This window comes from Esox lucius, chromosome 5, assembly GCF_011004845.1.
Source record: "Esox lucius isolate fEsoLuc1 chromosome 5, fEsoLuc1.pri, whole genome shotgun sequence".
Taxonomy (NCBI): Eukaryota; Metazoa; Chordata; class Actinopteri; order Esociformes; family Esocidae; genus Esox; species Esox lucius.
Genome location: NC_047573.1, coordinates 18459119 through 18475457, shown reverse-complemented (window position 1 = coordinate 18475457; position 16339 = coordinate 18459119). Strand labels below are relative to the sequence as shown.

Sequence of the window (16339 nt, the reverse complement as noted above, 5' to 3'; positions counted from 1 at the left end):
TGGGTTACTTCTCCCCTGGGTCCTCTGTGAGAACAGTTACCTTTTTGTACAGTTGATTCATGTGTAGGCGTGTAGACACTGTAACCTTGGGAAGTTACTTAGGTTTCCTGGCCAAGTATTGCTCATTGACGCTGAGTGTTTAAAACACACTTTAAAATAACATTTTTAGTCATTGAACCAGCTCAACAAAACCATGAAATGTGGTTACATTCAAAATGATGGAGTGAATGATGTGTGTTTATTGTTTTGTCTGCAGGACAAGGAACCTCGTGGGATCATTCCTCTAGAGAACCTGAGTATCAGAGAAGTGGAAGAACCCAGGAAACCTGTAAGTACCCCAAACTGAAACACTTCCTAAGAAATGGCAATTAAAGTGCACTAATCATTTCTCTCTGTTGAACGCTGTCATCCAATCAGAACTGTTTCGAGCTTTACAACCCGAACCACAAGGGTTCGGTGATCAAGGCGTGTAAGACAGAGGCGGATGGCCGGGTCGTCGAGGGCAACCACACAGTCTACAGGATATCCGCTCCCACAACTGAGGAGAAAGAAGAGTGGATCAAATCAATTAAGTACGTTTTTCCAAGCTTTTCTAACTCACATTTTTAACAACAAAAAATGACTTCCAGGTTCCAGTGGTTAGTCAGGAGACAGACTTTCAAACCACCAGGCATCTAGAACACACACACACACACACACACACACACTGGCCCATGTGGCTGACGTTTACCTTCTCACTGTGTGTGGCAGATAAGGCAGTTAACACAAATAAGACTGCACATTCAGAGGTGATCGGGCCTCTATGGAGGTTAATGCGTTTTGTTTGATAAAGCCCTTTAAATTACCCTTTAGTCACGACAGCCAGAACACAAACACACATGTACTACATTCTCTTTCTCTGGCATTATGCCTCACTTCTTAGTGTTTTGGCCAAATCCACACTATTTATTATGCATAAATTGTGTCTAGTTCTGGAGACGATGAATGGTAAAGGGCTCTATAGCTTTGGTCCCAGGTGATTGATTACGGCTTCTCTCAGCAGAACCTTCTAATGATCACAATCAGAGGGGGAACAGTGTTATATGATACTCTCATTTGACCCGAAAATAGTGAAACACCATTAGTATTGATAGCTGGGTTTCCATTAGAACCAACAGAATATAATTTTCTGCCTTTTCTATAGTCTTACTGACAAGCTTCTTTGGATTAAGTGGATGCAGGGAGGAGATTTGACAAGAGGACATGATAATGTTCCACTTGACAAAAAGGATCATTTAGGCCAATATTCAGACCAGACTCCACAATGTCCACATTGCAGTTGTGTTGACATTTAAAGGCAATTTCATATTGGAGCTGTCATGTGCTGTTTACCACAGAGTTTCATTTTTTGGTTGACAGTGGAAATGAGCACTTACCATTCCAGTCGGAAATGACAGCTGTTGATCGACTTTTTATGACCTTCTGTGTTTTCTTTGCTGTGAAACTGTGGGCCGGGGTGACCAGCTGTGCAGAACAGGCCAGGTCTGGGTTGCTTTTGTTCACTCTCTCCCTCACTCTCTTATCCTTCCTCTTTTTCTCCTCTATTTTCCTCGCTCCTTCCCTCACACTTACCCTTCCTCTTTCTCCTTCCCTACCTCTCTTTGCCTTTCATCTCCCTCACACCTCCTCTTCCTCCTCCTCTACCTCTTTGCCTTTCATATCCCTCACACTTACTCTTGCTCCTTTCTCCTTCTCTGCCGTTCTTCCTCCCTCTCCCTCATTCTTACCCTTCCTCCATCCTCTACCTCACTCTCTCCCTCCCTCCCTCAGTCACCCTCCCTCCTCTCCCTGTCTTCTTCCCATACCGTGAGTCAGATTCAGGCAGTCTCCTCTGTAGTCAGCAGCCTGACACACGTACTGAATGGACGCCTCAGCATGTCCTGTGTTTCTTCTGCCAGGAAAACGGTGAATTACTCAGCTGCATTACATCCAATAGGATGTGTGTGTGGACATAACCCCACCCCACCCATGGCTTCTCCCTGATCATTAGCCCAGGGAATATGGGTGTATTGGTCCACAGTCTGCACTAATGTACTATGGAACAAGCCTTCATTGGGTTACATCACTGCTGAAAGCAACTCCTTACGGGTAGGGTGAGAAATATGCAACCGAGTGCAAAGTTGTTCTTGGACAGTATTGTAGATTGGAATGTGAAGTTGGTTGATGGTGAATGTCATGGAGATGGGACGGTTCCATTGATATTCTGCTAACAATAACAACCACACCTACAAAAGTGTTTTCGTTTATATCTAATAACCAATCCATTTCCTCTTATTGCAGAGCAAGCATCAGCAGGGATCCTTTCTATGACATGCTGGCAACCAGGAAGCGTCGAATAGCAAATAAGAAGTGAGGAGGACCAAGCAGTCACAACCACCCCATCATCGGTGACACCAGCATAAGCCCCCTTCAGTCCAGGAGGTCTGGGATTTGGGGATTGACTTTTGGATGCAACACCTCCCTCTCCATTTCAACAATATGGAGAAAGGACAAGATGAGGAAGGGCACTTGACTTTTTGGTCATCAGTTTATCTTCAGATGTTGTGTGAATGCAATTCACACAACTGTAATTTTTGTAATATGTGAAGTACCGTGTTTGGATGTACAGTTGTAAAGAGGACACGATGCAAAAAACGTCCCTGTAACATGCACTACGTATGGGACTGTGTGGGCTAACCAGCTGCCCCCACACACGTCCACAAAGACTGGGCTTTCCCCACATTGAAGAAACAAGGGGCATGGATATTGTGGGTAGCTCCACATTTCCTTCTAGTGGATAAGTTAGGTATGATTTGAAAGAAGAGCCTCAAACTTATGAATCAGCTGGTCTGATTTTTCACCCCTGAAACAACTGTGATACAAATACACTAACAAATACAGGGTTTATTTTCTCAATTTCCTTGTTTTATCATGGGATACCAATTAAAGTCAGTCCTTATCATAGAAATATTTCTATGGTTAAGGTGACTTGTGAAGAATTATGCCATTGTCTTAGAGCTATAATATACTGTAAATAACAGCAACATTAATTGTCATGTTTAAACAGTTAAGCAAAGCTAGTTTGTGAATTGATTGAAAGTCCACCGCTATAAATCGGTCGTTTGTTTTTAATATTTATTTTCTTGAATTACAAAAGTTAATTACCCCTTTACCTTGCGTGTGTATATATACTGTACCTATGTTTTTTGTCATTTATTTTTTGTGTTTCAGTAGCATGTGAAAGCTTAGTCTACACCCGTTTGTTCACGTTTCAAAGTTAAGCAATGAATGCCATGGACGAAACCATATACTCAAACTCCTAACAGAGGATAATTGTTATATTTCGAAAATGAACGGACAATAAAGTGTATGAGCAAAGCCAGATTTTACATGGGACAGTGAAACAACTCACAGGTATGGATCTACAATACCCCTTCTCAGGCTGATAGATACTAAAACTCCATGTGTAAAAGGTCAAGAGAATCAAAAAAATAATAATCACAAGAGCCTTGGACATTTGATTTTGGAAAAAAATGATTTAAAAAAGTGATGGTGTGGTGTGTTTGTAAACTGACCAGTCTGACAGTCAATCACATTAGGTTATAGCTTAAACCGTGTCTTAATGTATGTGGATACAGGTCTTGTTTTGAACACTAACCTGTAAGCAATATGAATTGTGATCCTGTTAACCCTGAATCCACAGTGTTCCAACATTTTCTGACCTTCCAAGTTAACTCAATTAAGCAATGAGCAGTCAATCCACAAATCACTCATATCCAAAATATTTTACAAGTGACTCCATCCATCCGATATAAAAGGCAGACACTTTTCCCATGTGTGTAAATGCCCAATCAAATCAACAGCATTCACGCCAACAAAGCGTGTAAAAGAGAAGATTTACAATTTCTGACATTAACCAAATGTATTTAAGGCTTTTTATATACCTTGTACAACGTATAAATTTGACATGCTATTGTAGAACTAAAAAGGTATTAATATAACCATTTATATTTTTGGTCTTTTTAGGTAGAATAAAAAGCCAACTGAACAGACCAAAGGCAAACCATCATACCTATTTAACTTATGTCCATAGAACACGGTCTAAATATGTTGTGAAAATTATCTAAAACAAAAAATTCAATTATCTATTGGTATTCCTGATACAGGACATTTTTTTTTCCGTATAAAAGAAATTAACTGATAGTACAGTTCAAAATGAAAATTCACAGTATTCTTTCTTATGGACACTAGAAAAAACAAACTGAATTTTTAAAATGCTAAAACAAAAAAGGTCCACAGCAATAAGTGATGACATGATTATTTTCTGCTTGAATAATGAGTAATAATAAAAGTAAAAGAATGCTTCAGTGAGTGAGGAAAAAACAAGATGCTGAGACAGCGAGGGATCTTTTCCAGTAGAGGGTTGAGACCGACCCATCTTAGGCTTCAGGAAAAACAAGAGTTATCCGAGGTAACAAGCTGGAAATATACTTTAGTCCGTTTAGGGTGGGTGTGGTGGTGTTAAGTCCACACAGAACAGCCACATTAGGCCTAGGCCTGTCCTATCTTTAAGACAGTACTCCAGCAGCAGTTTCAGCAGGGTGGAAACCAGTTTACACATCACCAGTTATACAGATGTGGATAATGGGGACAAACTCGAAGCCAACTGACATCATATCAAACCGGTCATCATCTAGACAACAAAAAGTTATTTTCCTTATTTTTCTTCCTCTGTTCTTATAAGATTATTAAACCAAGTAGTTCAGTCCCAGAGGAGGAATTAAGTCTTGTTTTAACAAAGTCCTGAGTCTTCCACTGAGCAGCAGTTGAGATGGTAAAGCTCCAGGCTTCGTCTTTTGTTTATACAAGTATATATTAATTCTTTATCATAAATGTTCAGTGAGTTAGAAGTGTTCACCACTGATAAGTGAATTAGACAAAAAGAATGTACGTGTTTAAAAAAAGAGAATCAAGTAGAATCTTAAAACATTGCGATAAAAATACTGTATATTCCCAATAATTCAGCACCACTTTCAAATACTTGGGATGTCATTCCTGTTGCTGTTAAATTCCATTGTTCCATAAAGGTAAGTTTTTTTTGCCGTATTCCAAGTCTGCAATGAGAGAAGACAGATGTTAGGATTGCATATAGTCTCATTTCACATTCAAGAAGATAAGTTAAATCCAGCTTACGTTTCCACCCAGTCAAACAAGGAGATTCCCTGAGTAACAGATTTAGAAGAAAGGACTCTTACATTGTTTTGCGTTGGTCCGGGAAAACCTATAAGCCTGGGTCATTGAACAGTCCATTGGTAGAATATCCGTTTGAGTCTCCATTGGGTCGACTGAAGCCATTAGCTAGAAAAAGACAACAATATTCAAGTCAAAATGATTGATCAGTGACAAAGAAGGGAAAAAAGTCTACAGAAATCTACAGAAACCAGGAAAAATCCAAAATGTCCAAACCTGTGTGTCCATTGAGGTGGCGGTATGACACGTTGTGAGGGGCTGATGTTGGCGATCCATTGCGAGAAGAGAAGGAGAATTTCTTGTCATTTTCATAGTGATGCCGTTTCACGTTATTGCCATTGTCATCGTCCCGGTAACGTCGCTTCTTGCTTGCCCTCTCCTCTTCGCTGTTGCTTGCTCTGCGACCGTCTTGGGGGGCATTGGGGTCACACTGCAGGTCACGGGGACCATCTGTATTCTGGTTAGAGCGGGTATCACCACCTGTCTCCTCGTCCTCTGTGTCAGTATCGTGCCTCTTCCTCTTTTTCTTCTTGTGTTTGAAGGATCTGCTGTGGTCGCTAGCCCTGTCGGAGGAATCCACGTGCCTGGAGGAAAGAACACCCAGGTCAGTGTGAATTAACCGTCAGAGTTCCTGAAGGAAAGAACACCCAGGTCAGTGAGAATTTACCGTCAGAGTTCTTGGAGGAAAGAACACCCCAGGTCGGTGTGAATTAACAGTCTTAACAGAGTTCCTGGAGGAACTGTGCAAATTAACTGTTTAATCGCTGATACATCCACACAACACTGAAATTGTGAATAATGACAATTTTGATTACAAGCTGGAATTTGAGCCTAGTCAGGTGTGATGGAACTTAAACAGCTAGTTTTAATTTTCTTTCCTCACCTTCCTCACAATGCTCCCAGAACAGTCCTAGCACAATTCCTGCTTAAGAAATTGCTCTTCGTTAAAAAGCTATTTGTTTTCTTTTGATAATGAAATAACTGCACTGGAGATTTAAAATATTAATTAAACTAATTTCTTGCATGTTTTACCATGAACGTAAAATTATCACTTTACCCATTCTCTCTGTGCCGCTCTTTGTCCTTGGACCTTTTCTTCTTACTCTTTTTGTGCTTCTTGGCCCGACGCTCCTCAGAGCTTTCCTCTCTCAGAGGCTCAGGTGGTTTCTCCGGGGCTGGTCTGGTGGAGCAGGGGGCTGGGCGAAGGGGAGACTGCCTGGGCTTGGTGGTGGAGCTCAGTGGGCTTGGCAGGGTGGTGTGTCCTCTATCTTTACCATCCCCCTTCCCTTCCCCCTTCTCCTCCCTCCACTTGGAGCGTGCGTAAGGCTCCTCTCTGTGTTCCCTGCGCTCCCTCTCCCGGCCCTCTCTGGGTCTGTGGTGGTGGTAGTGGTGACGGCAGCGGTCCTGGTCCCGGTCTCTCGGGTGGTAGGCATACCTCTCCCAGCGACGCTCGCCGTCCCAGCTGTGGTGTTTGTCCCAGCTGGCTGAGCGGTCACGGTACGACCGGTGGTGGTCTCTGTGGTGGTCTCGGTGGTCCCAGCGGTGGCGGTAGTGGTTTGAGTGACGTTCCCAGTTCCATTCGCGGCTCCTGTCCCGGTGGTACCTGTCCCTTTCTCTGTCTTTGTCTCGGTCAGAAGAGTGTAGCCGGTCTCGATCCCCATCGCGGTCTGAAGAACATAAATGGTCAGCTTCCTTTTCCCGATCTGTAGAATGCAACCTGTCTTTTTCCTTATCTCGATCCAAAGAGTACAGCCGGTCTCTTCCCTCCCGGGAGCTGGGCTTCTGGTCCAGCCGTCCATCCAGTCCTGCGGCCGGGCTGTTCTGGGTCTCCCCAATGTCTTCCACAGATCCCCTGTGTGGGGCTCCGAGGCCTGGACCAGAGCAGGGTGGGGCGAGGGCCGGGGAGACTGGAGTGCTGAGGGAACGCGGGGTTGGTGGGACTGGCAAAGGGTCGGATGGAGAGCTGGATTGTCTCAAGACGTCGCTAGGTGACTTAGGGCCATCCTCGGCCAATGAAGATGGAGGGTTGGCAGTTGTTGACGGTGCATGTTGCGAGAGGGGGTCAGAGGGATTTATTGGCCTTTTTTCAGGGGGCGAGAGGCAGCTCTCACTGCTTTCACTACGCACGCTCTCTGAAGTGCTGGCGTTGCTAGGCGTTGCGCTGTACACATCTTTGCTATAAAAGACAAAGGAACATAACACATAAGATAATAATGCGAACATAAAAATATAAAGACAGAATCGGAGAAAACAAAATGGGCAAACATCATCTATCACTGACCTTGCTTCGCCGTGGTGAGACTCCAGTCCATTAGACATGCTGGGTCCCAGTCCAGGAGATGCAACATGTCCGTTGACCTGCGAAGCACACACAGGCACACAAACACTCAGTACACTGGGTCTGAAGGAGGATCTGTAGGGGGGTTTGTGGATGTGGTGCCTTGATAACTACCTTCTCAGAGTGCTTCATGCCATTGACTTTGTGGTGTCCGTTCTGATGTCCGTTCTGGCCGGGTTTGGTGAAGCCATTGGGTCCGTTCCCATTATGGTGCACGGTGGCCTGTCCGTTAACCATGCCATTGGTCTTCAGAGCCAGTACTCTGGGGACAGGGCCGTAGACGGTGCCTCCCTTCCTGCCGTTAACGTGAGGCTTGGCCGAGCCGTTCTCCAGACCACAGCCTCCCTCCTGGTCCGACTCCTCCGACGACTCCTGGCCGTATGGCACCAGGAACGAGGCTCCGTTGCCGTCTGCGCTGCCGGAGGGTGCGGATGTGCCTGAGGTAGACTGTGACAGAGTGGAGGCGGGGGACTGTGACAGAGAGGAGGCGGGGGACTGTGACAGAGAGGAGGCGGTAGAGGAGGATGCGGGGCGGAGCGGTTTGCCTTGACCGATGAAGAAGGAGAGCTTCTGGCGCTTGGCAGGGTCGGGGATGCCTGTGGGACAGTTCAGAGAGGAGGAGGAGAGCGAGCTGGGGCTGGTCTTGCTCATGTTGCCACTGCTGGTGCTAGGCTTAGAGGCAGTGGGATAGTCCCTTAGGGAGCCATTCCCATTAATGTGAAAGTTGTTCTGGAAACAGAAAAAATACAAGACAATTGTTCCTCGTTAGGCCTTTTGACACTGCATTGTTCTAAGCCCTGACCCTGTGTTAGTTTAGCCGGTGTTCACACAAGAATGAGTTAACCCCCAGTTCTAAGGTTTAACCCTGGGCTAAGGTTTAACCCTGGGCTAAGGATTAACACTTGTATTGCTAAGCCCTGGGCTAACAGACAAATATGACAAGACAATTTTAAATATTATCTATGACATGCTATAAATGTTACGTTCTCTCAGGTACATCACTTACATGCTGTCAATGTCACGCTACCCCGATTCAGTTAACGACTTCATGAACCAATCATCGGTTGATCAAGATGTTAAAATATCAACATGAGGCAGAGAATGCAATCTTTATACTTTAGAAATATTTGCCAGATTTGTAACCAAAGCAAGCTGCAATAACTATTTCGTTAAGATTTAGCTGGTATAGGCTAATGAAATGACAAAGGTTTGCAGAGTGAAAGGATGGAAACAGAAATACATTGTAGCTGTTGGTAACAGCGCGAGTCAAGAGCGTCTGCAAAGTAAGTGAAAGGGCAGGTTTTTTGATTGGACAAACATTCTATGGTTTTGTTCTTGTCGTCATGATTCTCATCCCATTTGTTATTTTAGTCACCACATTTCACACTGGTAATTTCATCACTGTGTTTCTTGGGCTAGCCCTGAATAGTAGGTGCTAACCCTGCTACGGAGCAGGACCAGCTAGCCCTAGGCTAAGGATGGTGCTAGCCCATCTTAAATATACAGTATATCACAAAAGTGAGTACACCCCTCAGTTTTGTAAATATTTGATCTATTCATGTGACAACACTGAAGAAATGACACTTTGCTACAATGTAAAGTAGTGAGCGTACAGCTTGTATAAAAGTGTAAATTTGCTGTCCCCTCAAAATAACACAACACACAGCCATTAGTGTCTCACAAAAGCGAGTACACCCCTAAGTAAAAATGTCCACATTGGGCCCTAAGTGCCAATATTTTGTGTGGCCACCATCATTTTCCAGCACTTCCTTTAACCCCCTTGAGCACGGAGTTCACCAGAACTTCACAGGTCGCCACTGGAGTCCTCTTCCACTCCTCCATGACGACATCACGGAGCTGGTGGATGTTAGAGACATTGCGCTCCTCCACCTTCCATTTGAGGATGCCCCACAGATGCTCATTGGGGTTTAGGTCTGGAGACATGCTTGGCCAGTCCATCACCTTTACCCTCAGCTTCTTTAGCAAGGCAGTGGTCGTCTTGGAGGTGTGTTTGGGGTCGTTATCATGTTGGAATACTGCCCTGCGGCCCAGTCTCCAAAGGGAGGGGATCATGCTCTGCTTCAGTATGTCACAGTACATGTTGGCATTCATGGTTCCCTCAATGAACTGTATCTCCCCAGTGCCGGCAGCACTCATGCAGCTCAAGACCATGACACTCCCACCACCATGCTTGACTGTAGGCAAGACATACTTGTCTTTGTACTCCTCACCTGGTTGCCGCCATACACGCTTGACACTATCTGAACCAAATAAGTTTATCTTGGTCTCATCAGACCACAGGACCTGGTTCCAGTAATCCATGTCCTTAGTCTGCTTGTCTTCAGCAAACTGTTTTCTTGTGCATAATCTTTAGAAGAGGCTTGCTTCTGGGACGACAGCCATGCAGACCAATTTGATGTATTGTGCGGCGTATGGTCTGAACACTGACAGGCTGACACCCCACCCCTTCAACCTCTGCAGCAATGCCGGGCAGCACTCATATGTCTATTTCCCAAAGACGACGTCTGAATATGACGCTCAGCACGTCCACTCAACTTCTTTGGTTGACCATGGCGAGGCCTGTTCTGGGCTACGGTGCAGTGTGAACACGCCTATTAACACACCTGCTTTTGAACAGACAGTGCAGAGGCTGGTGCGTGTGGAGAGGCTGTACCTTGGTCATGTGTGGGGGTAACTGAGGCCCAATTAAGCTGGTGTTGGTGTGTCGAGGCTCTGTGTTGACCCGGGCTGTGAGGATGGGCCGTGGGGACGACTGGCCTGGGGCTCCTTGGGGCTGACCTATGTGGTTGAGTTCTCCTCCGTTCTTTTGATCATGTGACCTAGGTCAGAACAGGCAGCACACATGAGGAACTCTTAAATTAAACTCATAAATGGCTTAAATACACATTTCTAAGGTCAAACCAAGAACAAATAAAACACTCAAACCTTACACTCTTCACAACCGGCACAAGTAAGTGCCCCGTACGTCAAAATGGGTTGTGCTACACACCTGATGTAGAAGAGGACATAGGCCTGCTGGCTGAGAACCGATCTGATGTCACTGACCGACACAGAGGAGTCATTCATCTGATACCATTGGCCGTTGCTAGCCTGACAGAGGAGAGGTTAACATGTATCATCCAGACACCATACACAACTGTTCAGCATCAACCATCATAGTAGTGATGTTACTAATGAGGACGTACCTTGACATAGCAGTAGTAGTGATGTTACTAATGAGGACGTACCTTGACATAGCAGTAGTAGTGTCCAGCGTGACAGCTGAAGCCCGAGTGCACCAAGACAGCATACAGCACGTAGATCTGGGGCTCCCCGTGGGACTGAGACATGAAGGGGCGCAGGTCCAGGTACTCGGGATACCGCACGTCCTGAGGGGAGACAAACCTCAAATGTCAGCCGGGGGTCCGCGTGTCACGTTTCAGTTTCAGGTGATGTTCTCTGAACTCACCTTGGCGATCTTGCCGCCGTTGAAGTTGGCGAAACGCTTCAGAGAGATGGTGAGCACGTTGGAGCCGCGGTGGATGGTGAATCTCTTAGAGGCTGGAACCATCTTCTTGCACCTGGAAAGACACAGTCGGACGCGTTAAATACCAATGACACTAGAAGGAATGAGTACATACAGGACACAAGCTCGCAACTGCACTGTTGTAGGCACGACTACTCAGAGATAAACTGGAGAACGACTGACTTGGTGCATTTGTAGGCGTTCTCCCCGTCCAGCTGTTCAGGCTTGACAAACTGCTCCAGAGCCTTGGTGATACTGGGAGTCGTCTGCAGGGGAACAGGGGAGGCCAACTGAGAGATGCATTCTGAGGGGGACTCCTCACAGTATCACATAGTTTTTTTAAAGTACAGCATGGTAGTTCACGGCAATTAATGGTAGTTCATGGTTACCTTAATTTCCAAAGCCACATCCAAAAAAGGGTCAAACGTGTCTGAGACCGCTTTGCAGTTCAAACATTTTACTGTAAAAAGACAGCATTGAGAAAATGGTTAGGTCATATTTCTTATTCGCAAGAGTGATTTTGTCAGGGGGGGGGGAGAATCGTATAGAAATTGCCTCAAACGTTCATGTGCAGCGCACACAAAATATTATCTATTGATTTATTGGTAAGGCACCAAAAAACCCAAAGTGCAAGCAATGCTTAGCTTGAGTAAATGAACAAGACTAATGAGCCCACCTCTAGATCGGAGATACCCTCCAAAGACCTGATGGATGAAAGTGGTTGCCTGCGTTTGCCTGTCCAATCTGTTAAGAAATGAAACATAAAATCATTACAGATGATAATCAGTGACTTCTTAAAATCACAAGGGAAATCGCCTGGCACGCACACGCACAGTTCTCTAATGGATGAACAATGATTTACAGTGTAACACCTACTTGTTCCCAGGCAGGCAGGACTTTTGCATAGCATCCACAGTGTATCGCAGGAACTCGTGGGCGTCCTCTTGGCTGCCAAAGCGGAAATGCTTTGCAATCCCTGAACAGGTGTGATACATATGTAGCTATATTAGGAAGTTGCCTAATAAATTACATACACCCCCCCCCCCCCCCCCCAAAAAAAACAGCATCAGCTCTCTTTTGCAAGGTTTACTTTTTTTTTTTACTTGGATGCTGTCGCAAAAATCCTATTATTTTTGGAGGGAAAATGATTTTGCTGTTGTAATGGCTTTAAACATTGAGGAAAAAATCCCAATGTACCTCAATAGGTAGAGCATAGTGCTTGCCAGTACCATAAGTATCAATATAGCCACACACTATTGTAAGTCACCCTGGATAAGACAATCAACTAAAAAACTATTCCAAAATGCCACCCTCTGATTCCAGTTGAACACAACTTACGTTTGAGCTCGTTGATGACTCCAATGGGCTTAATCACGTTCCCCGAGTTGGCAAAGACTTGTGTGATGTGATTCTGCATGGTACACATCATACAAAACCCAGGCTCGTGACCTGAGCATCAACACAGATGATGGTCAATCAGCGACACAGTCAAAACAGAAAGAAGAAGCATGCCATTTTAAGACTCTGTCAGAATGTTGCTGTTATTTTGAAATGCATCTCCCAACTCATTTTTAAAATGCATCACTCCAAAACATACATGTTTTGGAGTGCTCCCGGGACAGCATGTAGTTGGCGAGCGGGGGGGTGTAGGTGAGACACTGCAGCGCTGAGTTGAGGAAGCAGCTGTTGCCCATATTCTGGAGACCTGAACCAATGCGAAAGCCCGGGTTCCATTTAAGGCTGAGCCGCTCCGCCGGGAACAACACCTTCTGGGGCAAAGGGATGCCATCCCCACTGGTCATCACCACTGCCGAGGGAAACAGGAAAACTAACTGTAAGATGCATGCTGAAAGCGGTGACAAAAGGACAGCTACTGGCAAATAAACAGTGGTTCTCAAACATCTCCAAGACATCTCACAATTTTGTTGTAGCCCTGAACTAGCTCAACTGACTAGTCATGGGCTTGATGATCAGTAGCCAAGCTGATTCAGATGTAAAAAGGGCTTTATGAAATAAAATTGATTGATTGTTTGATTCAGGGGTGCTAGCTTTGCACTGCATGGAATGGATGAGGTTTGACTAGAACCATTGGAAATAAGTCTCTTAAGATGGCTTTACAAATGTTCATTTTTCACTACCTCTCAAGACACTTTCAAATTAACAATCAACTTCTGACAAACACTCTGAAAAGACTTCCAATACAAAGCTAGGATATGTTTGACAGGTTAGTAAAGGCAGAAATATTCTGCCTTTGTTGTTTTTTGCTGACATACATGTGGTACCACAGGATCTACAGTTCAGGGTACAGCCTAATCATTGAGAATGTCTTAATAAAACAGTCACTAAACTGGGCCAGGGTGAAGTAGCTAGATAAACTGGTTTAGACAGTCAATCATGACAACAGACCTTGGCAACCACAGATAATTAGCACTCCCTTATTTGACAATTTTGCGTTCATTAAATCTGTATTCACTACAGGTGTACAGTCTGTTTAACTTTTCAATATATTTATTCTATTTTCAAGTACAACATCTAGACCTAGTAGCACGTTGTTTTCGTGAAGGAGATTGCCCTATGATTTAAACCCTCCTCACCTTGCTCCTTGGGCCTGTCTGCTGTGATAGCAGAACTGTTGCTGTAGACAGTAGCTCCGGGGGTAGGGCCCATGCAGCCTCCGGTCTTCAGCCTGGGGGTGTCGGAGGATGAAGGGCCTCCTGGACCCCAGCTGGAGCAGCTGCCATCCATCCTGTTCCCGTCGCCGCCAGGGAAGGTCAGCGATCCGAAGCGCTTGCACCCGGCTGACTCAAGGTCAGACTTCTCTGAAGATCTGTCAACTATGGTCATTGTTCATTGCTGTTGAAATAAGAGGATAGAGTCTAGCAACTGGGCCTTTTCCTCAAAATTAACCATTGATACCAACACACAGTCTATAGGGGCACATGGATTTCTATTGAAAGCTAACTGTCTACACGTTTCAGAAATTACATTTAAATCTCATACTGTTAGAAATGGCACTCTTCAACTAAATATATTTTTGCTAAATCACCAGGGAAAAGTGTAAAAACCCATCCTTGTGCGTTGATTGGTTTGTTTAACTGTGACAATGTTTTGGCATACATTAAGTGAACATCTGATTCTCAGTAACCGTCTATCATTGTGGTGGTATTACCCTTCTACAATTAGCTTAGTTCAGAACTAGCAGGAATCAAGTTGAACAAAACCCAAGACCGACAGTATAAGAAAAGTCAAACTTACAGGTATGAAAGCGAAAACACTGAATAAGACTACCTTTCCAGCTCTAAAAGAGGGTGAAAGAGAAACACCCCAAAGACATCTTATTTACACTTAAAAACTCACATTTGATTAAATACTAGTGGTATCTTCAAAATACCATCCACTCTGAAGATGCAGCTATTCTGAATATGGAAAATGTAGTGCAGTGTACAGCAATGGAATGCAGTGGCATTATGACAACCTACACAGCAACAGCTGAACCTATGTGACATCACTGTTTCATTTGCTATGTTCTGAGTGTCACACCGTTACTAATGTTACCAGTGCCTACATACATCTGAAATTGTTTTATGCCAGGTAGGATTTCAGTGAGTAGGTAGCCCTAATCTCAGAGCATCTACCAGGATTGACCCACTAAATGATCAGCAGGTGGTGTGTCTGGTGGTGGAAATGGGTCACATAAGTCTTGCAAACAACCCCCTGTCCATGACATAAAAGCTTTCATGGAAGGAAAATTATTAGCACCAAAAGCATGATCTTTAGATTTTGTATTCAATTCACATGTCACACTGAGAAACTCATCTTAAGTAAGGTTGATAGACATCCTTTAATGTACTAGGGTCGATAAGAGCTTTTGCTTCGAATTTGATGCACTTATTGCATATAATGTTTCTAGTGACTGAGACATATTCACCATACAAAGTAAAAATTAACTACATATATGTAGTCTATAACCGTAGTGATTAATATTATTACCTAGTTAGCGGCTTTTTAAGTCACATGGACAAATTGTAGAAGTGACACGTGACGTACAGGAACAATCACTAAAGTGAAACTGTTTTTTCCCTGAAATGCCTAGCGCAGCCTTACGAGGTGGAGGAGGTCCGAATGATAAGCAACATTTCCAGCAGATGAACCACCTGCACAGTTGGTTGCAAGAAGCTACTACGTTAGCTAACATTAGCACATGCCACGGAAAGACGCAATGTCTAAATTGCCGGGGTGAAATAATAATAGCAATCATAAAAAGAAAGTTAATCTGTTATAATTTCATAATACATAAAAGTAGAAAGTTATTATTTGTAGGATTGAATTACAACAGAAGTTATAGTCGTTTCATACAAAAAATGCTAGGCTATCTAGCTAACCAGCCATTAAAGAGAGTGACTTTTTACACATGCACGTTTACGAGAACTGTTCCCTCCCACCTCTGCCTTACAAGTCTGTCTGGTTGAGGCTTCAGCAAAAGATAGGCCTCTAACACGCAATTCGAATTGAGATCAGGAAAAATAATAACAAAACTTTCTTACGCTGTTTTTGCAACAGATGTTTGGAAAGTAAATCATGTCGTCTTTCTTGAATACACGATCGAATTGTCTACTGAGGTGTACTCACTCAGTAACCACAAACGCCATGGTAACGGCGGCGAACGTAACAATACTGCTGAAACGGGCTACGGCGATTAACATTGTGCAACAATTACGTGCTAGTAGGCTATGTATCATGCAATATTGCAAACATTTTCAGGTGTTAAACAATACATATCACGTGTATGTACATATCCGTTATAAACCTGTGAATGGAATGCCCAACTATTTGAGCATTCACAGATTTATTTTACGGGAAAGATGGCTAGCTTGGTAACTGCTAGGCTAACTACGTTCTAAAAGGAGGGGCTCGAGATTTAAAATTCACCGGTGGTTATGCGCTTGCCTCCGACATGACACTCAGTGAACCACCCGGTGTAAGATAACTATAGCAAAATCTAATGGATTAAATAATTCAAAATTCTCATGAAGAACAAATACGTTGTTCAGTATTCAATACGATAGAAATGACCTTACCTGTGTTGTTTATAAATGTATTATTATACGTATATACCCATTTCTTATTTCCAGCGCTTGTTCGTCGGTGAACAATGACGTAGCTAATTTCCCCACGGGTAAATCCGGGTACTATGGCTGAACAGCAAC

The 16339-nt window shown here is 44.1% G+C and overlaps 2 protein-coding genes across 5 annotated transcripts in view; one reads left to right on the top strand and one right to left on the bottom strand.

The window, feature by feature from the left end:
- The window catches only part of LOC105031472 (cytohesin-3), a 24815-nt gene extending 21419 nt beyond the window's left edge, over nt 1-3396 (top strand). For both annotated transcript variants that reach the window (XM_010905928.4, XM_034292214.1), the window contains 3 exons: nt 257-328; nt 418-572; nt 2320-3396. In XM_010905928.4, the coding sequence (XP_010904230.1) occupies nt 257-328; nt 418-572; nt 2320-2392 (300 nt within the window). In that variant the 3' untranslated portion in view covers nt 2393-3396. The remainder of the gene's footprint in view (nt 1-256; nt 329-417; nt 573-2319) is intronic.
- On the bottom strand, nt 3336-16339 carry usp42 (ubiquitin specific peptidase 42). Of its 3 annotated transcripts, none has more exons than XM_010905897.5 (18): nt 16211-16339; nt 13727-13985; nt 12730-12939; nt 12471-12581; nt 12009-12108; nt 11809-11876; nt 11522-11592; nt 11316-11398; nt 11076-11187; nt 10855-10995; nt 10617-10717; nt 10281-10446; nt 7721-8335; nt 7550-7626; nt 6326-7444; nt 5485-5852; nt 5274-5376; nt 3336-5132 (listed from the first exon to the last, which is right to left on the bottom strand). In XM_010905897.5, exons 2-17 carry the CDS (start codon nt 13974-13976, stop codon nt 5300-5302), a joined length of 3669 nt encoding a protein of 1222 aa, XP_010904199.2. In that variant the 5' UTR covers nt 13977-13985; nt 16211-16339; the 3' UTR covers nt 3336-5132; nt 5274-5299. The 3 variants fall into 3 exon arrangements, with proteins under 3 accessions (XP_010904199.2, XP_010904216.2, XP_019902299.2); XM_010905914.3 differs by lacking the exon at nt 16211-16339 and adding an exon at nt 15677-16014; XM_020046740.2 differs by lacking the exon at nt 16211-16339 and adding an exon at nt 14388-14407.

What these genes read in the sequence shown, in the direction of transcription:
- usp42 (XM_010905897.5), bottom strand. Translation starts at nt 13,976, where the DNA reads ATGACCATAGTTGACAGATCTTCAGAGAAGTCTGACCTTGAGTCAGCC. An exon ending in ACGGCGGCAAGATCGCCAAG is followed by an intron (nt 10,996 to 11,075) that starts GTGAGTTCAGAG and finishes GTCTCCCCTCAG; the next exon opens with GACGTGCGGTATCCCGAGTA. An exon ending in TATGTCCTCTTCTACATCAG is followed by an intron (nt 10,447 to 10,616) that starts GTGTGTAGCACA and finishes GTTCTGACCTAG; the next exon opens with GTCACATGATCAAAAGAACG.